The following is a 16,180-nucleotide window of genomic DNA, read 5'->3' as shown; positions in this document are numbered from 1 at the left end:
CTTACTTGTCCCTGTTTGCTCTATGCAGACGAGGTTAAGCTGCTTTCTGCTATATCGTCGCCTATGGACTGTCTTTCCCTTCAATCTTACCTAGACACTCTGATTCGTTGATGCTCGACTAATGGCTAACCAGTAAACGTCAGAAAGTGTCATTCTATGTGCTACTCCCTAAAATCCTCACTCACTTCTTTCTCGTACTCTCTTAACGGACATTCCTTATCCTGCTTAAATTTCACTCAAGACCTCGGAGTCACTTTCGACAATAAGCTGCGCAGCAAAATTATCAGGCTTTATACTTCGTTCCTCCTCTAATTTTAACTCCATCCAATTCTCCTTAGCTCTCTCCAATTCCCTCGTGAGGAATATCCTCGAGTACTGCTTCGTGATATGGTCACCGTCCCGTAACTGTGATTGTCTTGTCTTCGAGAATTTGCAACGTAAATTCGCCCGTTCCCTCTTCTTTAAGAAAAGTTTTCCTCGAGTGGACTACCTTCCCTTCCTACGACAGCGTAGATCCTATCTGGATATGTGTAGATTTTTTAAATTTTCCTCTGTACTGATGGACTGCTCCGTCACTAACGACATCACCGGCCGTCCTGCGGCAGACAACTATATATAGCTGCTAGAGATTTATTATATGTTACAGACAGTGTGTTATGTCGCTCGAATATATACTATGATATTTGATGAGTGTGGGTAGCGTCCTTATTACTTCTGTTCCCCTTCTGGTCCCTGGAACTTCTGTTTCACACGCTGCTTTGGGACCCCTCACTCTGTCTGGGGTCTCTTGGTTTAAATGTCTGTTTAAGTGGGGAAAGCGCTTCGTGATAGAGCGTCGCGGTTAATTTCACCTTTGGGACTTGGGATTCGGTTAATTCTAACATATCTTTCGCCCTCGTTGATGCAGATTCCTCTCGCCATCCCGAGTGTCTAATTTATCGTAAAAATTTTTGTAATGATCCGCTCGGATGACAGCGAGTGTTTCTTTGCTTCCCGGTTGGCATTCTTATAAATTTACCAATTGGCCAGTGGTTTACCGTCGAGAAATTTGTGGTAGAGGGGCTACTTCTCACCGACCTTCATTTCAACATCGTTATTCCAAAGCCAAGTATCTCGGTTGATGTACCGCTCACCCGGCGTGGTGACCCCGAGGGTTGCAGAGACCGCTTTGTGGATCGTGTCTTTCATTTGGTTCCACGATTCTTCCACATTCGGAATGGTCGGTAACCGTGTGAGTGAGATCATTTCTTCTTTCTTCTCACGAAATCACCAGCATTTAATGCGTGGTAGGCCAGTGCGTTCCTCACGCTGTTTTATCGGTGGCTTAATTCGCAGGACGGCAATCAACGGCCGATGTTGAGGTGCGATGGTCTCATAGGGAATGGCTTCGCAATCAGTGACAGTGGTGAAAAGTCGGCGTCTAATGAGAATATAGTCGATTTGTGTCTTACTATTCCCACTATAAAATGTACACGAGACAACGTTTGATGAACCATGTATTCATAAGTACAAGGACATGCGTGTCCGCAAAATCGATTATACGCTCACCACCCTCATTGCACGCTCCGAACCCCTTTCCACCATGACACCTGTTACCGTCTGCCTTTTCAGCCACATGGCCATTAAGGTCGCCGGCAATGATAATATAGTCGTTAGCAGCCACGTGACAAGTCTTTTCATCGGGAAGTTGCCAGAAGGTATCTTTCTCGGCATCAGGTGGAACTGTCTGTGGTACGTACGCGGTGAAGAATGTTCGATTTTTTTAATGGCATCACGGAAACCCTCTGAGATGGCAATGCCAACACCATATTGAGTGTGTGCGCTACCAAAATAGAGAAGTTTATAGCCATTTTTATCGCGTTCGCATTCAATGTCGTAGCTTTTGGCTCCATACTCTCAGGTTTCTTGCAGAGCGCAGATATCAATGCGCCTTTTCCGAAGAGCTCTTCCGAGTTCCTCGGTCTTTTCAGTTAGGGTACCAACATTTAGCGTGCAAACACGTATTTGTTTTGTTCGTTTTGTTCGGACTAACTTGCTTACGTCCCGACGCCGTCCATGCGTCACGAACCCTTGCCCATTTCTTGTCAGGGCCGGGGGCCGCGTCGACTGAGGTGGGCGCCCTAGCATTTCTCCGAGCCTTGTGACTCAATCCGATCATCTTGTGTGTATCGCGGGACCTGTCACCAAATGAGATCAGGTAGGATTTAGCATAGTGGAATAACTAACTATTTGTTTCTATTCCTGATGTCAGCACTTTATTTTTGTTTTACTGAAGATAGTGCTAAGTACGTTCCCTCAAACCTTCCTTCTTTACCTGGACTTGGGACCAGCATACTGGTGTAGTTTTTGTGTATTGCTTATGTAGGCATATATGAGTAGGTATTTGTCCCATTGGTACTTTGCTCGTAATGTTTACGCATTCAGTTTGTGAGACCTTTACCCACTTTAGTATGTTGCTAACATTCAAAGTCTTAAAATGTAATAAATTTATACAAAAATGACAAATCTGACCTATTGTAACTCTGTTTCCACCAAACTTAGCAGTATCGTACTCAATAGTATAGTCTTTATGATTCTAGGTTAAACTTAAGGGGGGTTTTCAGTCAATTTCTAAAAAATATACTTATATGCTTATATACTTAAATATATATTTAAATAGGTATCGGTATGGAGAGTATTTTGAGGTCTAGTTACCACGTGCATGGATCACCATCTTCTTTTTAGATTTTCTGGTTCAGAGAAAGGATTCTTGAAGTAAGTGACACTTTTCGGACCCTCGCACTCCTCCCCTTTGCAATCGATGTCAATCTTATGTCGGTTCGTACTAATCGAGATCTTTCATTTGATACCCTACGAGACTACACTTTACAGACAATAAACGGATTTTAATAAAGTTCTGTTTTACACAAAACCTGTTAATTAAGGTTTTGTGTAGTAGAAAAAGAGAGATTATGTGAAAACCCTTTGGTCAACAAAGCAGTAACCTAAGGGGGGATATGGACTGTACTGCATAATAATACGGTTCCAATGCCGGAAAGATTCTCATCGGAGTATCTAAAATATCTAAAGCGCCATTGTCGTTTATGCAGTAAACACTCCTGCAAACCAATATACTGCTGATGCAGGGTTTCTTGTCCCTCCTGCTGGTTACCATTTAGGAAATCTAAAGGATGGACACCCGCTGATACGCTGACGTCAGCATATTAATATTTCAGTGACACAACCATATGTTTATATACTATACCGTCATATGCATACAAATACTTAATATGACAATTCTTTGAAATTAATGAACAAATTCTCAGTGAATATTATTTCACACTCTCCTAACCGTTCATTTGCATTGAATTTGAATATATACACCCCCATTAAAATAGCCATAAGAAACCTCATCACGTCATAATCATAAGTTCCAGCCTCAAAGATTGTTTCTCCGAAAAAAATATCTTTTCGCAGTCTATAACTCCCTCAAATCCCTTCCAACGCTTTCCTTCACGCATCTTACTGTAGATCAGAACATTCTTTTTCGTTTACATGTCTCCTTGGGCGTCCTTTGAACCATGCAAATCTGCTCCATGTCGTCGCCTGCTTTCTCTGAATAATACATTAATGTCCTGTCCTTCGGTTCAACGTTTCAACTACATGTCTAGGTTCGAGCTTGCCAGGGTGCTGGTATGAGTACACAATGGGGATGCTTTGCACAGCAAACCGAAAAACCCCCAATAAGTGGAATGGTAGACTCGCTATCGTCTAGGATTCTGTTGTTGCCAAGGATAATGGCGCAGGACATAGGCCAGGGAGTCGATGAGAACTTCTTACCACAAGAAAGAGTTTGTAAGTCTACAAGGATTTTCATCCTTTTCAATCCTTTACTTTTTATGCGTGGCTGCCCGTTAAACAGCCGTTTTAACAATGGATGCATAAAAATCAAATAGAAAATGTTCTTTTAACAAACCCAGCCGACATTGAAACGAGCTGGATCTTGGAGGAATATTATTGAAAATAATATTTCCGTCGTCCGAGTGTACAGAGACGTTTCTGTAATGAGGGAAAATGGGGATGTAATGGGCATTTCATTCATGGAAAATTTGAATTTGCTATTTTACATACGAACTTATCTCTCTCTGGAGGATTTCACGGATTTATGTTGGATTTGAGCAAATGCGATTTAATGTCACAATATCACATCGTGCAGTCTGCAATGGGGGATGGTTTCTGGAATGCAATATAAATACGATACTCTGGTAATATTTACGAGCATTTGGAATTGGATGCTGCTTGCAAACGAGTATAATCCTTTTACTACGAGGCACATTGTGAGTAGCGCTTTACAGCGTAATAAATCGCGTATGGGTGGCTTTTTATTTGAAAATAGGCCATGCACATCTCATGTAGATTTATAATCCGTATTAGCCGTAAATTGTCGCTGCAAACTTTAAACGGATGCAATCGGTTTAAAATGTTTATCCGCTTTATCGGAACTATCAGCTCCATAATTATCCATAATAGGATTAGTGCTTGGTAATAGACTCTTGGACAACATAACATGCTTTAACACTTTTAGGAAATTATGTAATTAAAGCCTACTTAGTTGCGTGAGATATATCCAGTACACTTTTTGCCTAAATATAAAATTTTCAGCCAAATTTCGTGGAAAACTTATTCTAATCCGACATTTCCCAATTCATTTCATTTCAGGATCAGCTAAGAAACGAGATGTACGAACACTTAGCATATCGCCGACAGACTTGGGACCACCACCGAAAACCCAAACGAATAATGCAACAGTTCGAACGAAACAACAACCTGTTCTAGCACGTAAGTGATACATTCCGATTTTTTATCGGACCCGTCTGTACCTAAACTTGAAAGATTTTTCATCCGCACATGCATTATGTAGATACTTGACCATATTCTCGTTTTTTCATCTCCGTGAAATTCCAATTTAGAAGATAGGTCCATTCGTACGAAACTTGTTTCTCTCCAGCATCCGATAATCTTGTAGGCTGGGGGTCGCAACAGCTCTCCTAGCTCTGCCCTTGGTTGACATATATTGGAGGAATATGTACAGAGAAACCAAATCTTGCAAAAATCCAATTTGCAAGTTGTTACGGTATCCAACGAGCAGCGCAAAAATGCTTTTTTTAACTGAACCATTGGAGCCATTAAGTTTTACGTAGCCGCAAGCACTTACTATCGATCCGGACATTCTCGTTAGGTTTTCTAGTTTGCTCAGTGCAAAATCTTTGGAAGTGAGGGAAGAATGTATGCTGGTGAAGATAACATTTTTTTAGGTAAATGGAAGGAGTGGCGGCGGGCATACTGAAATTGTAAACTTCTGCTGCCTTAGGGCATGGAAGTTTTCTGATTTGAGTAGACAGAAGGCAAGTGATATGGAGTTGGACAGAAAAATATTGTTCCACCGCGAAAAATTTAGGTTGAGTGTAAACTTACTATCAGTTCAGTTAAGATAGGAAAGGAAGAAGTTAGCTGGAGATTCGAGATCTTGTAAAAATGCAGACTTACATGTAATTCCTCCAATTGATGGTTATCCCTCTCATCTGCGCATACTGAAGAACTCTAAACATATGTACTACGGTTTTATTACATGACACGAATTTGAACTCCTGGGAAATAGCAATGGAACCAACGGAGTACCGTGCTTCTGTATATCGAAACCAAGGGCTACATAGGATTGCAAAACTCTGTAAATTTTGTGAAAAACAAAACCTTATTAAAATCTCGGTTTGCTGTCTGTCTGTCTGTCCCTCTGTCTTTTTAAGGTTTTGTGTGAAACAAAACCTTATTAGAATCGAGACGGTGTCTGTCTGTCCGTCTGTCCGTCTGTCTGTCTGTCTGTCTGTCTGTCTGTCTGTCTGTCTGTCTGTCTGTCTGTCACACCCGATTTATTCGGAAACGGCTGGACCGATTGTCACGAAAATTGGTGAGAGTATGTAATCTGGTGATCCCTTTACATGCAGTAAGTGGCGCCATCTTGTGTTAAGTTTAAGGGGGGGCTCCCCATATATGTGAATGGAGGGTGCAAATTTTTTTTTCACAGAATGTAGCCATGTGGGGTATCAAATGAAAGGTCTCACTTAGTACTTTTCGAAACTGGTGCAATATTTGATATTGGGTGAAACATGGAGGAGTGAGCGCTCAAAATATGACCCCCAAAAAGTGTAACAGGTCTCGTTCTCAGAACCTATCCAACCGAAAAATCTGAAAAAAATCACAGTGACGCATCTCTACAAAATCTAGGCCTCAAAATATATCCGGTTCCGACATCCGCACAAATAAAGTTAATAATAGTATATTTCCACATTTTAGAAATTTACCCGGCACCCCCCTTATGTTCATCCCAGAAGTACAAAATTCGGCGTGCGCGTAATGAAGAACATAATGCACAAATCGGTCAAATTTGAAGAAAATCCAACTATTATTAACAAAGTTATAGGAGGTGAAACTTTACAATTTTTTGTGAATTTCGTGCACTCTACAACCTGCATGACGTCATCATCACATATCAATTCGTCAATACTACAACGAAATAAGTTCTTATGAATTGGGTCGCGGAGAATTATTTTGTTTTAGTTTTTTTAGTTATTTGCCAGCCAGACATGTGTGCATGTAGGTATATAATATATGCGTGCTAATGAACTTTGCGGGTAGTGCCTAATTCAAATAGATATAAGAAGTAAATCGGAAATATGGGTATTACCAATTTATATACGTGCATATGTATGTACAGTATTCGGAAATAGGCAGTTTGTTTGTTTAGGGTGAGCGTAGTATCTATGGCTGTAATATGTACGTATGTCTCGTAGTTTGGAAAAATATGAAGGATTATGTTGGATTTGTAGCTAAATACGGATAGCAAAATATGCGTTGAAATTTCTTACATAAAATGAACACAAAACCTTTATATCCGAAGCGCGAGCTTCCGGTATTCCGACTTGTTTTTTTCTGAGAAGGTGGAAATCATCAAAAGGCACTGGTCGGTATATACCAGCACTAAAACCACCCCCTCCCTACCTCGCGGAACCACCATAAGGTATTACATCACGGGGCGGAGTCATCTCACTCTAGCTTAGTAATCTTTTTTCTATATGCGACGCACGTGACCACGTTTTTCTCCTTTCCTCTGCCTTTCGCAGTTTGGTTTGGATAGATGAGATCATGGAGTTCACTGCATTCCAATTCTCTTGATGTGCTACCATTGTCGGCACCAGATTTTCTGGTAGCAGCAGCTTTCCTAGAGTCTCCTTTAAATTCCTGCTTTCTTCCACAAATCGCAGACAGAGGAAGAATACACGCTCTGGGTCCTTTGGGACTTTATCACAATTTAGACAGTCGGGTGAGGTCTCCAATAAAACCTGTGCAGGTATTGGCGATATCCTCCGTGCCTCTTGAGAGACTGGGTGAGATTATAATTAATCTCACCGTGTCGTCTCCATGATGACAACGACTCCTTGATGACAAGTCTGTCATCAGTCAGTCCACCGATCCTTTCCCGAGCTTTCCCACCACTCTTGCCATCTATTTATGGATCTCTCCATCTCAGCCTTCTTCGTCTGCGATGGGGGAGAGATTATTTTCGCATTATATATGTTCACCATCTCATCTGCCAAGATGTCAATCGGCATCATTCCAGAGATGAAGAATGTTGCGTCAACTGAAACAGTCCTGAAAGCAGAGCATACACTCAGGGCTGTCCTCCTGTAGACTGCACTCAGTTTGTTAGTGTTAATTGACATCCGCACGCCTCCTTCCAAACTGGAGTCGCATAGAGCATGATTGAGGTCACCACCTGGCTATAAGCAACCTAGAGGTATGCCGTGACCCTCTCACGTTCGCCATTATCCTTGCCAGGGCCATACTAGCAGTGGATGATTTGTCGCAAGCATACTGCACTTGTTGCTTACAGCTGAGCTTCCCGTCTATCACCACTCCCAAGTATTTGATGGTCGACTCGGAAGTGATTCCCGATTCTAATACAAGCGTAATTTCTATTCCGAAGCTTAGTGATGAGGACCGCTTCTGTTTTTTCCTACGCAAGTGTCAGACCAGAACTCTCTAGCCAGCTTTTAACAGCACTGACTGCTCGCCTGAGTATAACTCAGCATCTTCGAGATGCGTTGCGACAATAATCAGTGCTATGTCGTCAGTGTAACCCACCACTGTGGCTTCCCTCGAAAGCGGAAGATTAAGTACATCGTTCTACATGATGTTCCACAGTAATGGGCCCAATACGGAACCCTGCGGGGCACCCGCGGAAACAACGTACTCCTGCGGTCTATCATCGGTGTCATACCAGAGTCTCCTTTCAGCTAAATAACATGTACGCTTCGAACAACTCAGCGAACATGTCCGGTCTGGATTTTATGGCAAGCTTGAGGGCCTTATTCGGTACTCCATCCAGGCCTGGTGCTTTAATGTCTCCTATTTTACCGAGATCGCCAGTAGCTCGTCTCTGGTGACTGGCGGAATTGTCGTCACATTCAGAGGTAGTTGAAATGTGTCGATGTCCTCCTCTTGCTGAGAGAATAACCCCTGGGTGATTTTCAAGAAGAACGGAGATGAATTGCCTCTGAATCGTCCCATCATGATTCTGTAGGCACTCCCCGACGGGTTTACATCCGCTTCTGTAAGCAGAGCTCATTAAAACATTTCTTCTTGCTTCGCTGGATGGCGAGCTTGTGGGTTTTGCGAACTGTCTCATAGGTGCGCTCTTTTTGCCCCTGATTGACTCTACCTACCGCCATCTGAGCCGCTCTTCTGGCTCGATGGCAGGCTGATCGATGGCCGCCCGGTTCACCATTCCACCAGTAGTTTGGTCTCCTACTGGGGAATGACCACCTCCTAGGTATGGACGCGTCACACGCTTTGACAATGCATTGAGCCACATGGACGACTCTTTCCGTAGAGGTTGATGTAACCATATCTCTATGAGGGTCTGCTCATCCAAAGTTTTTGCAGACCAGTCTGAAACCTTTCTCGGTTTCGGGCATGATAGGCCTTAGCCCTGCGGCTGGATACATGCCTCAAAGAAGATCGCCGCGTGATCGCTTTGGATGTAGCGTTCGCTGACGCACCAGGACATACCACGCGCCAGCGCAGGGCTGACAAAGGTCAGGTCTATAACCGAACCTGACCCCCCTTTCTGAAAAGTGTTCACTGCACCTTCGTTAGCAAAACTATGTCCATCTGCGCAAAAGCTTTTAATAAACTGCGCCCCCTAGCATTTGATTCTCTGCTGCCTCACTCTAGGGCCCAAGCATCGAGAAGAAGATTATCAAGCATTTGCTCCAATTCAAACAGTGTCAAACTTGGTGAGGCGTAGCAGCTGTATACATATACACGACTTATTTTCGCCCACACAAAGCCACTGGCTGCCTGACTTGCAGTACATTGTATGGCCTGTCGACCGCAAGCCCATATCGCCGCTCCGCCAGTCAAACCTGTAACCCATATGCCACCATGACGGTTTCTGTACGGTTCACTTATGATGGCAATTTCCATCTCAGATTCGAACTTAGTCTGCTCAAGTAAATCCTGAGCGACCCTGCAATGATTGAGGTTTATTTGAATAAATCTCATTTTCTCATTGCAGTGAGTGCCTTCCTAAATTCCGGACATTTACCACATCGGGTTTTCCTGTCCCTCTTTCACCTCGCATAATAGACATTTGGGGTCCCTATTGCACTTCCTGGCAATATGGTCCTTCTTCCCACACCTTCTGCATCGATCAGATCGATCAATGCTGCTGGTGCATACCGTCGCGAAGTGCCCAAACATGAGGCATTTAAAACGGGCGCCAACAACTTCTGCGCTGCCTAAGCTGGTACTCATATTGTGGCCGTTTGAGTACCGCCATAGGCTTTTCGTCAACCCACAACAGACTCCTCGGTAAGTTCGTCCAACTTGAATTGGTCCTTCAGAGGACTACAAATTTCTCCTTTCGATGTCACTTCATCGAGATCCTTACATTATATGTAGATCTCATGTTTTTGGGCACGTACTGCGGCATTATCCACAAACGAGTTTTTCACTTGAGCGCGAAAGTCATTAGTTTTGCTTACGCTGGATCTTTTCAGCTCGAAAATGAGATCCCTTTCTGGGTTCTTCGGATTCTGTTCACATTTCCGCTCAGATCTTAGGTCGGGATCTGCTTTGACTTTTCTGAGTATCTCCACGTAGGACAGTTTGCCCTTACTGGAGATAACAATCGCAGTAAAAGGTTTGACCCTATGGTGAGACGTATTGAGCGGAACAGTTTTTGTAAGCTGAAATAGGCTCTGTTGGCTGATAACAACCGTGCGCGGATTTCATCGTCGTAGCTGTTATCGGTTGTGATTTTCGACCCTAGATAGGAGAAATTATGAACGGTCTCAAAGTTGTAGTCTCCTATCTTTATTCCTCCCGTTTGGCCAGTGCAGTTTGATGTTGTTGGGTGGTTGGTTTTTGGTGCTGACGTTGAAACCAAATATTTTGTCTTACCTTAATTGATGTGCAGCCCAAGATCTTGCCCCAAAAGCCGCGTGCTCGATCTGGATGAAGGTGGTTTGTACGCCTCGGGTTGGCCTTCCTATAATATCAATGTCGTCATCGTAGGGCAGTAGTTGGGTGGACTTGCAGAGGATCGTGCCTCTTGCATTGACGTCTCCATTGCGAATCATTTTCTGGGGCCAGTTGAAGGGGACACATGATGTCTTAGACCAGTGTTGATGTTGAATGGTCTCGAGAATGATCTTGCTGCTTTTATCTTGCCTCGCACATTGGTCAGGGTCAGCCTAGTCAGTCTTATTTCGTCGGGATACCGAATTCTCTTATGGCCGTGTACAGCGTAAAGTCGATGAAGAGATGGTGCAACTGGTATGCATATTCCAACAGTTTTTCCAGTGCTTGCCGCAGAGAAAAAATCTGATCTGTTGCTGATTTACCTGGAGTGAAGCCCCTTTGGTATAGGCCAATGATGTTCTGGGCGTATGGGCTATCCGGCTAAGCAAGATATTGGAGAATATCTTATAGATGGTACTCAGCAACGTGATACCTCTATATTTGCTGCACTGCATGACATCCCCCTTTTTATGTATGAGGCAGATAATGCCCCGTTGACTAACGTCAGGTATTAATTCACTGTCCCACACCTTGAGCATAAGTTGAGGTGGTTGGTGTAATTGGTTGTCTCTATATTTAACCCATTCGGCCGTAATTCCATCGGCTCATGGCGCCTTATGATTTTTAAGCCGATGAATTGCACGGACTGTTACTTCTATACTTGGTGGTGGCAGTATTTGTCCGTCGTCTTCAGTTAGCGGGATTTCCAACTCGCCGATGTTCTGGTTGTTCAGCAATTTATCAAAGTACTCAACCTATCGCTCCAATATGCTCATTTTGTTGAAAACCAGAGTTCCCTCTTTGTCTCGGCAGGATGAGCATCCACACGAGCCCACGTTTGTTTGTGGACCGCTTTTCGTGTAAACCAGGTACTTCCAAAAACCATTTCGTGTGACCCTGTTAATTGAATAATCCGCAGTCTGTTATCATTTGTACTTTGATGTAAGCTATGGGAGTTAATGTATCGGCTGAATCCCTACTTGGTTGTTAAAATCCCTAAGTATGATTTTGATATCATAGCTGGCGCAGGCTTCGAGGGTTCATTCTACTGCCTCACAGAAGATATCTTTCTCCGACTCCTCTCCTCTGTAGGGGCGTGAACGTTAATGAGGCTTATATTTCTGGATTCGCCTCGGAAGCGCACAGTGCATAGCCGTTCACTTATGTTTTCAACCCTGACTAAAAAACCTACTCCAAGCACATGGTTTACTGGATGGCCACTATAATGTATGGTGTGGTGACTCTTCTCTAAGAAACCGGTCCATGTCCAACGCATCCCCTGCAAAGCGGTTGCATCAGCCCTATATTGGAACAGGGTATCGGCTAGCTGCTTGGCAGCTTAACCTCTGTACAGAGAGCGCACCATCATGAGAAAATGCTCAATTCGTTATTCCGTTGCCGTTGCCGGGTTCGTTGTTGTGCCGTCAATCCAGTATGAGGTTCCTTTTGTGGCTTGGTAACGAGTTGTTCCGTGTGCGGTTGTTAGCCTTACCCAACTCCCAACCTGGAGGACCAGTTGGTACAATTTTTCTCGTTTTTAGGCCCTTAGACTCGCTTTCATCCTTCTCCGTTTGCAGCTTTTCGTTAAGAAAGTGCTCCTAGCGGTGACCACGTGGAGGTGTTGTAGGATTTGGTAGTTGAGCTGTTGGTATTGGTTCAGGTGGCGTTTCCCAGGTTTTGTGTTGCATCGTGAGTACCAATCCATGTATCGCCCTGGGACCTATACTACTCTTTGACAACAGTCTTACCTGAGGCAAATTGACTTATTCGTAGTTTCCTTGATAAAAAAAACTGCGTTGTTGTTATACTTTGCAGGCCCTGTTTGGATGGGGCAATGATGAATTTGCCAGGTGTTCAGGTTATAACGATTGTTTCTTCCCTATTTGCGACTGGAATTGAAATCATTTTTGGCGGAATTTTAAGAAAAAATGGAAAGCAAGTGCTATTTCCTAAACTCCGCTTTTGGTCAGAAAAGCTTTCAGTAAAGCCTGCAAAAAAACTATGTAAATTGTAGTGGCCAAATACTTCAAAGAAATCGTGTTCTTTACTTGCCTTCGTATACCTGCTCCTTGGATAATCTCCCAAACGATCTTTCCTTCATACCTTACCACTGCTAACCCATCCACTATCTCCCCATTGACTATTCGTGAGACACGACCATAAGATGCTAGAAGCCAAGTCAAAAGATACTTGTAATTTGCATTTTATGCGCTTGGCTGATTTTCAGAAGTGCCGGGAATTCTGGAAATATTATGCATTCATTGGCTACCGGCTTCTTTCACACCATGAGATCGCATCGCCAGAACGGTACTATGTCGTTGTAAAAATATAATGACGATAAAAAGGGGATGTAAACGATATGCCGCCTTATACTTTCGCCACTACACTATAATTCACTTTATGTGTCGTTTGAGGAAGAGAAGCTAATATTTATCCTCTAACGAATTTCTAGCCTGCATGAGCGGTTCCATGCTTCCATGCACGATTGTTTCATATGTGTCGATTATCGTGTCTCAGTCAGTTGGAATCGACAGCTGATTTGCATAGCTGCATCGATGCAAGTCATATTTTTAGCCCCCGAACATGCATGTTAACTTTGGGTGATGTCGGAAATCTAAACAGAATTCCTGTGGGAAATTGTTTTGGGCTTTTTTGGAAATATTGCATTTCAAATTCGGAATGATTGCTGGGAAAATTTGAAATAATATGAATTAATTTCGGCGTAGGAGTATACAAAGGAATTGGGGCGGAATTCGGGGTGTAAACATTGATATTCCAATGCAAGCAGTGCAATTTTGTATGATCGCCAAACCGTCGTGTGAAAGATGTTGAAAATCATTTATAAATCAAGGAAATCCGCCTTTTTTGTTACTTCAATTGATTGACCTGATGGTGTTGAACTCATTGATAGTTTTGGTGATTAAAGTTATTGTTTTATAAAATTTTTAATGAATGAAAGTGTTAATAAACGCTGACCAGAAAAGCTGTTAACACTTGTGTTTAGATTAAATAAAAGGATTTTCGATTTCTACTGAACTATAGTCTTGTATTAAGCGGGAACAACCCATTAGACGCTATCTCACTTCTGCCACCGTAGGAAGGTGATGGTTGTTCACTTTTGTTAATGCAGGAATATAAGATCGTTGTTACGAATTATATCAATTGGTCAGAAGCTATGCCTCATATTTTCAGAGCATCGAGTTTTCAAGCAGGATGGAATATCATTGCAAATACGCGAGATTGATACGATAGCCAACTGTCGATGACGCCTAGATAGTTTTCTTCCATATGCTTCCCCATCCCCTGCCTCACATACACGACACTGACCTCAGAGTAAATGCGCTGAATTTGCCACGCACAAGTGATTAAGTAATGTTAAGCATGTGCAATGCTTTTCTTACAACATACAAATTCAAGCAATGGGCCGAGAGATGAATCCTCCGTATAAAGTTTTTTTGGTTTGCATGTCAAGAGAGTAACCTATGCCTGTTTTCTGCTCTTAGAGCGGAAATTAGGTAGTGTCTTTTCAGTTGCTTCTACCTTCAATGAAACCGTAGTCCCAATTTATTAAAAACTGGGATATTTTTCTGAAAAAAGGAGGGTTGTGCACTGAAATGCGATGGACAATTTCTTTTCAATTAGTGAAATTCAACTAGAGATAGACACAGGATTTCCTCAATTAATCAAAACTAACAATTCTTTGTATTATTTGGCAGGTCAACTCTCTTACAGGGTGATAGTTCAGTTCTGAGGACTGAAGAGCTCTCTTGATTAGCAATTTATTACAAATTTCAAATAAGTATCAATGAATTCAAATAATCGTTTTGGTTTGCCCATTTCTTGTGGTTCAGTTTTAACAACAATGAATTCTTAATACATTTCTATACTAACTATGCGTGAATATAAACCAATTGTCTAATTACAACTAATATTGTAATTCAACGTTTGTATCCCCATTACATTTGATTTCCTCCACTTACCACTACCTTCATTATTGCTTCATCTGGTAATTAGCACATCTACAGTGGTAAAAACGAATAGACCGAGAAAAGCTTTTATTTGTTCCAAATTAAAACTCCAAGTTGGACAAAGTAAATTTGCATATTTCCAATTTATTATTCGGTATAACTTGTGAAGGTGACCTTATAAATTTACAACTGTTGCCAGTTGATCAGAAGTCACATGTATTTGATTTTGCATGATATCAGCACCACTAAACGACGTTAAAGATTATGGGTTCTTTGTTGGTGACAAATATTTTATATATAAATCTATTCCATCATCCATTCCATTCATATCTTCAAATATTATTATTGTTAATTGATGCATTGTACACAATGCTATCATCAAAAATGTTGTAACGTAATTGCAGTAGCTTTTATACTCTCTTTTCTATTAATGACCTAAATATGTGGTAGATTTTATAGGGCCTTATCATAATTTTGTTTAGATTTCGCTGTCCCATAGTTTCGGAAAACATAGTTGTTCTCGGCGGCCCAAAATGTCCGTTTACTATTTTTCCCACATGCCCAGCCCACCGATTGTTGATATACTGTGATCAAAAGTACATTTGTTATATGCATTCATTGCGTGCCATTATTTTAGAGGAGAAAAAGGAATTATTAACCTTACGCTGGTGAGATGACTTTTGTAACCGGGGTAGGTAACATGCCCCACCCCAAGGAGTTATTAAGGTAATAAAACAATTTTTTTTGTTTATGCGTTTATTTACAATTAAATCATCATTTAAATTATGAAATCATGATTAATATGTATAGTTTAAGTAGAACTCTTACTTACTGAAGCAGTTTGTGCAGGCAGTTTTGACTTTTCTATCTTGATTTCTGGGCAAATGTGGCATCTAGACTGTTTTTTTCAATTTCGCAGGGAAGTTCCGCGTTTCTGCTTCTTCTAGTGATCGTTTCTTCCCGAGATACTGCGTAATATCTTCAGTGAGTTTACGTGGCAAGTTCTTGCTGAGACGTCGTTCAACATGAGGTTTGAAAAGCTGAGCTAAACTTTTCAAAAATTCTTTTTTGTAATTTTTTCCCCAGAATTCGCAAACTTGAAAATACCGTACAACATGCGAAAATATCTACACCACCCTCGGTAGAATTGCAAAAGTCAATTTTGTCTGGCTCCTTGGTGACCTCACTTACATCTTTCTGGTCATCGATTGTAGAGATGAAAGTGAAAGATTTGTTTTTCTTTGGGGTGAAAGAGACAATGGTAGTTTTCCCAAATACATATGAGGGGTGTAGTTTTTGCGACATTTATCAATAAAAATAGATCACAAGACATGAATGGGTGCAAACTTGTCAGACCTGTCACGTGTATTTCTGTCATCAAATCTTAAACAAACAACCAGAAATTTGAATCGCATTTCGCAGCAACTCTATATTCAGAGGATCCTGACTACATTGCTTCAGTGATCAGCTAAGTCCAGCTAAGTACAATATTCCAATAAGAGCCTTTATTTCAATTTCATCTATTTCATGAACGAATCGTTGGCCAGAATACTTTGCAGCCCGAATACCTATTTCAATGTTTGTCTATTGAA

General features: G+C 41.9%; 1 protein-coding gene across 2 annotated transcripts in view; it reads left to right on the top strand.

Annotated features, from left to right (window-relative positions):
• Positions 1-16,180, top strand: part of LOC119661475 (mucin-17) — a 538,210-nt gene that overhangs the window by 309,610 nt on the left and 212,420 nt on the right. For both annotated transcript variants that reach the window (XM_038070838.1, XM_038070837.1), the window contains exon 4: positions 4,699-4,818. In XM_038070838.1, coding sequence (XP_037926766.1) covers positions 4,699-4,818 — 120 coding nt within the window. The remainder of the gene's footprint in view (positions 1-4,698; positions 4,819-16,180) is intronic.

The sequence above is a fragment of the Hermetia illucens genome, chromosome 1 (assembly GCF_905115235.1).
Source record: "Hermetia illucens chromosome 1, iHerIll2.2.curated.20191125, whole genome shotgun sequence".
NCBI classification, from domain to species: Eukaryota; Metazoa; Arthropoda; class Insecta; order Diptera; family Stratiomyidae; genus Hermetia; species Hermetia illucens.
This window is presented reverse-complemented; position numbering and strand designations above follow the sequence as displayed.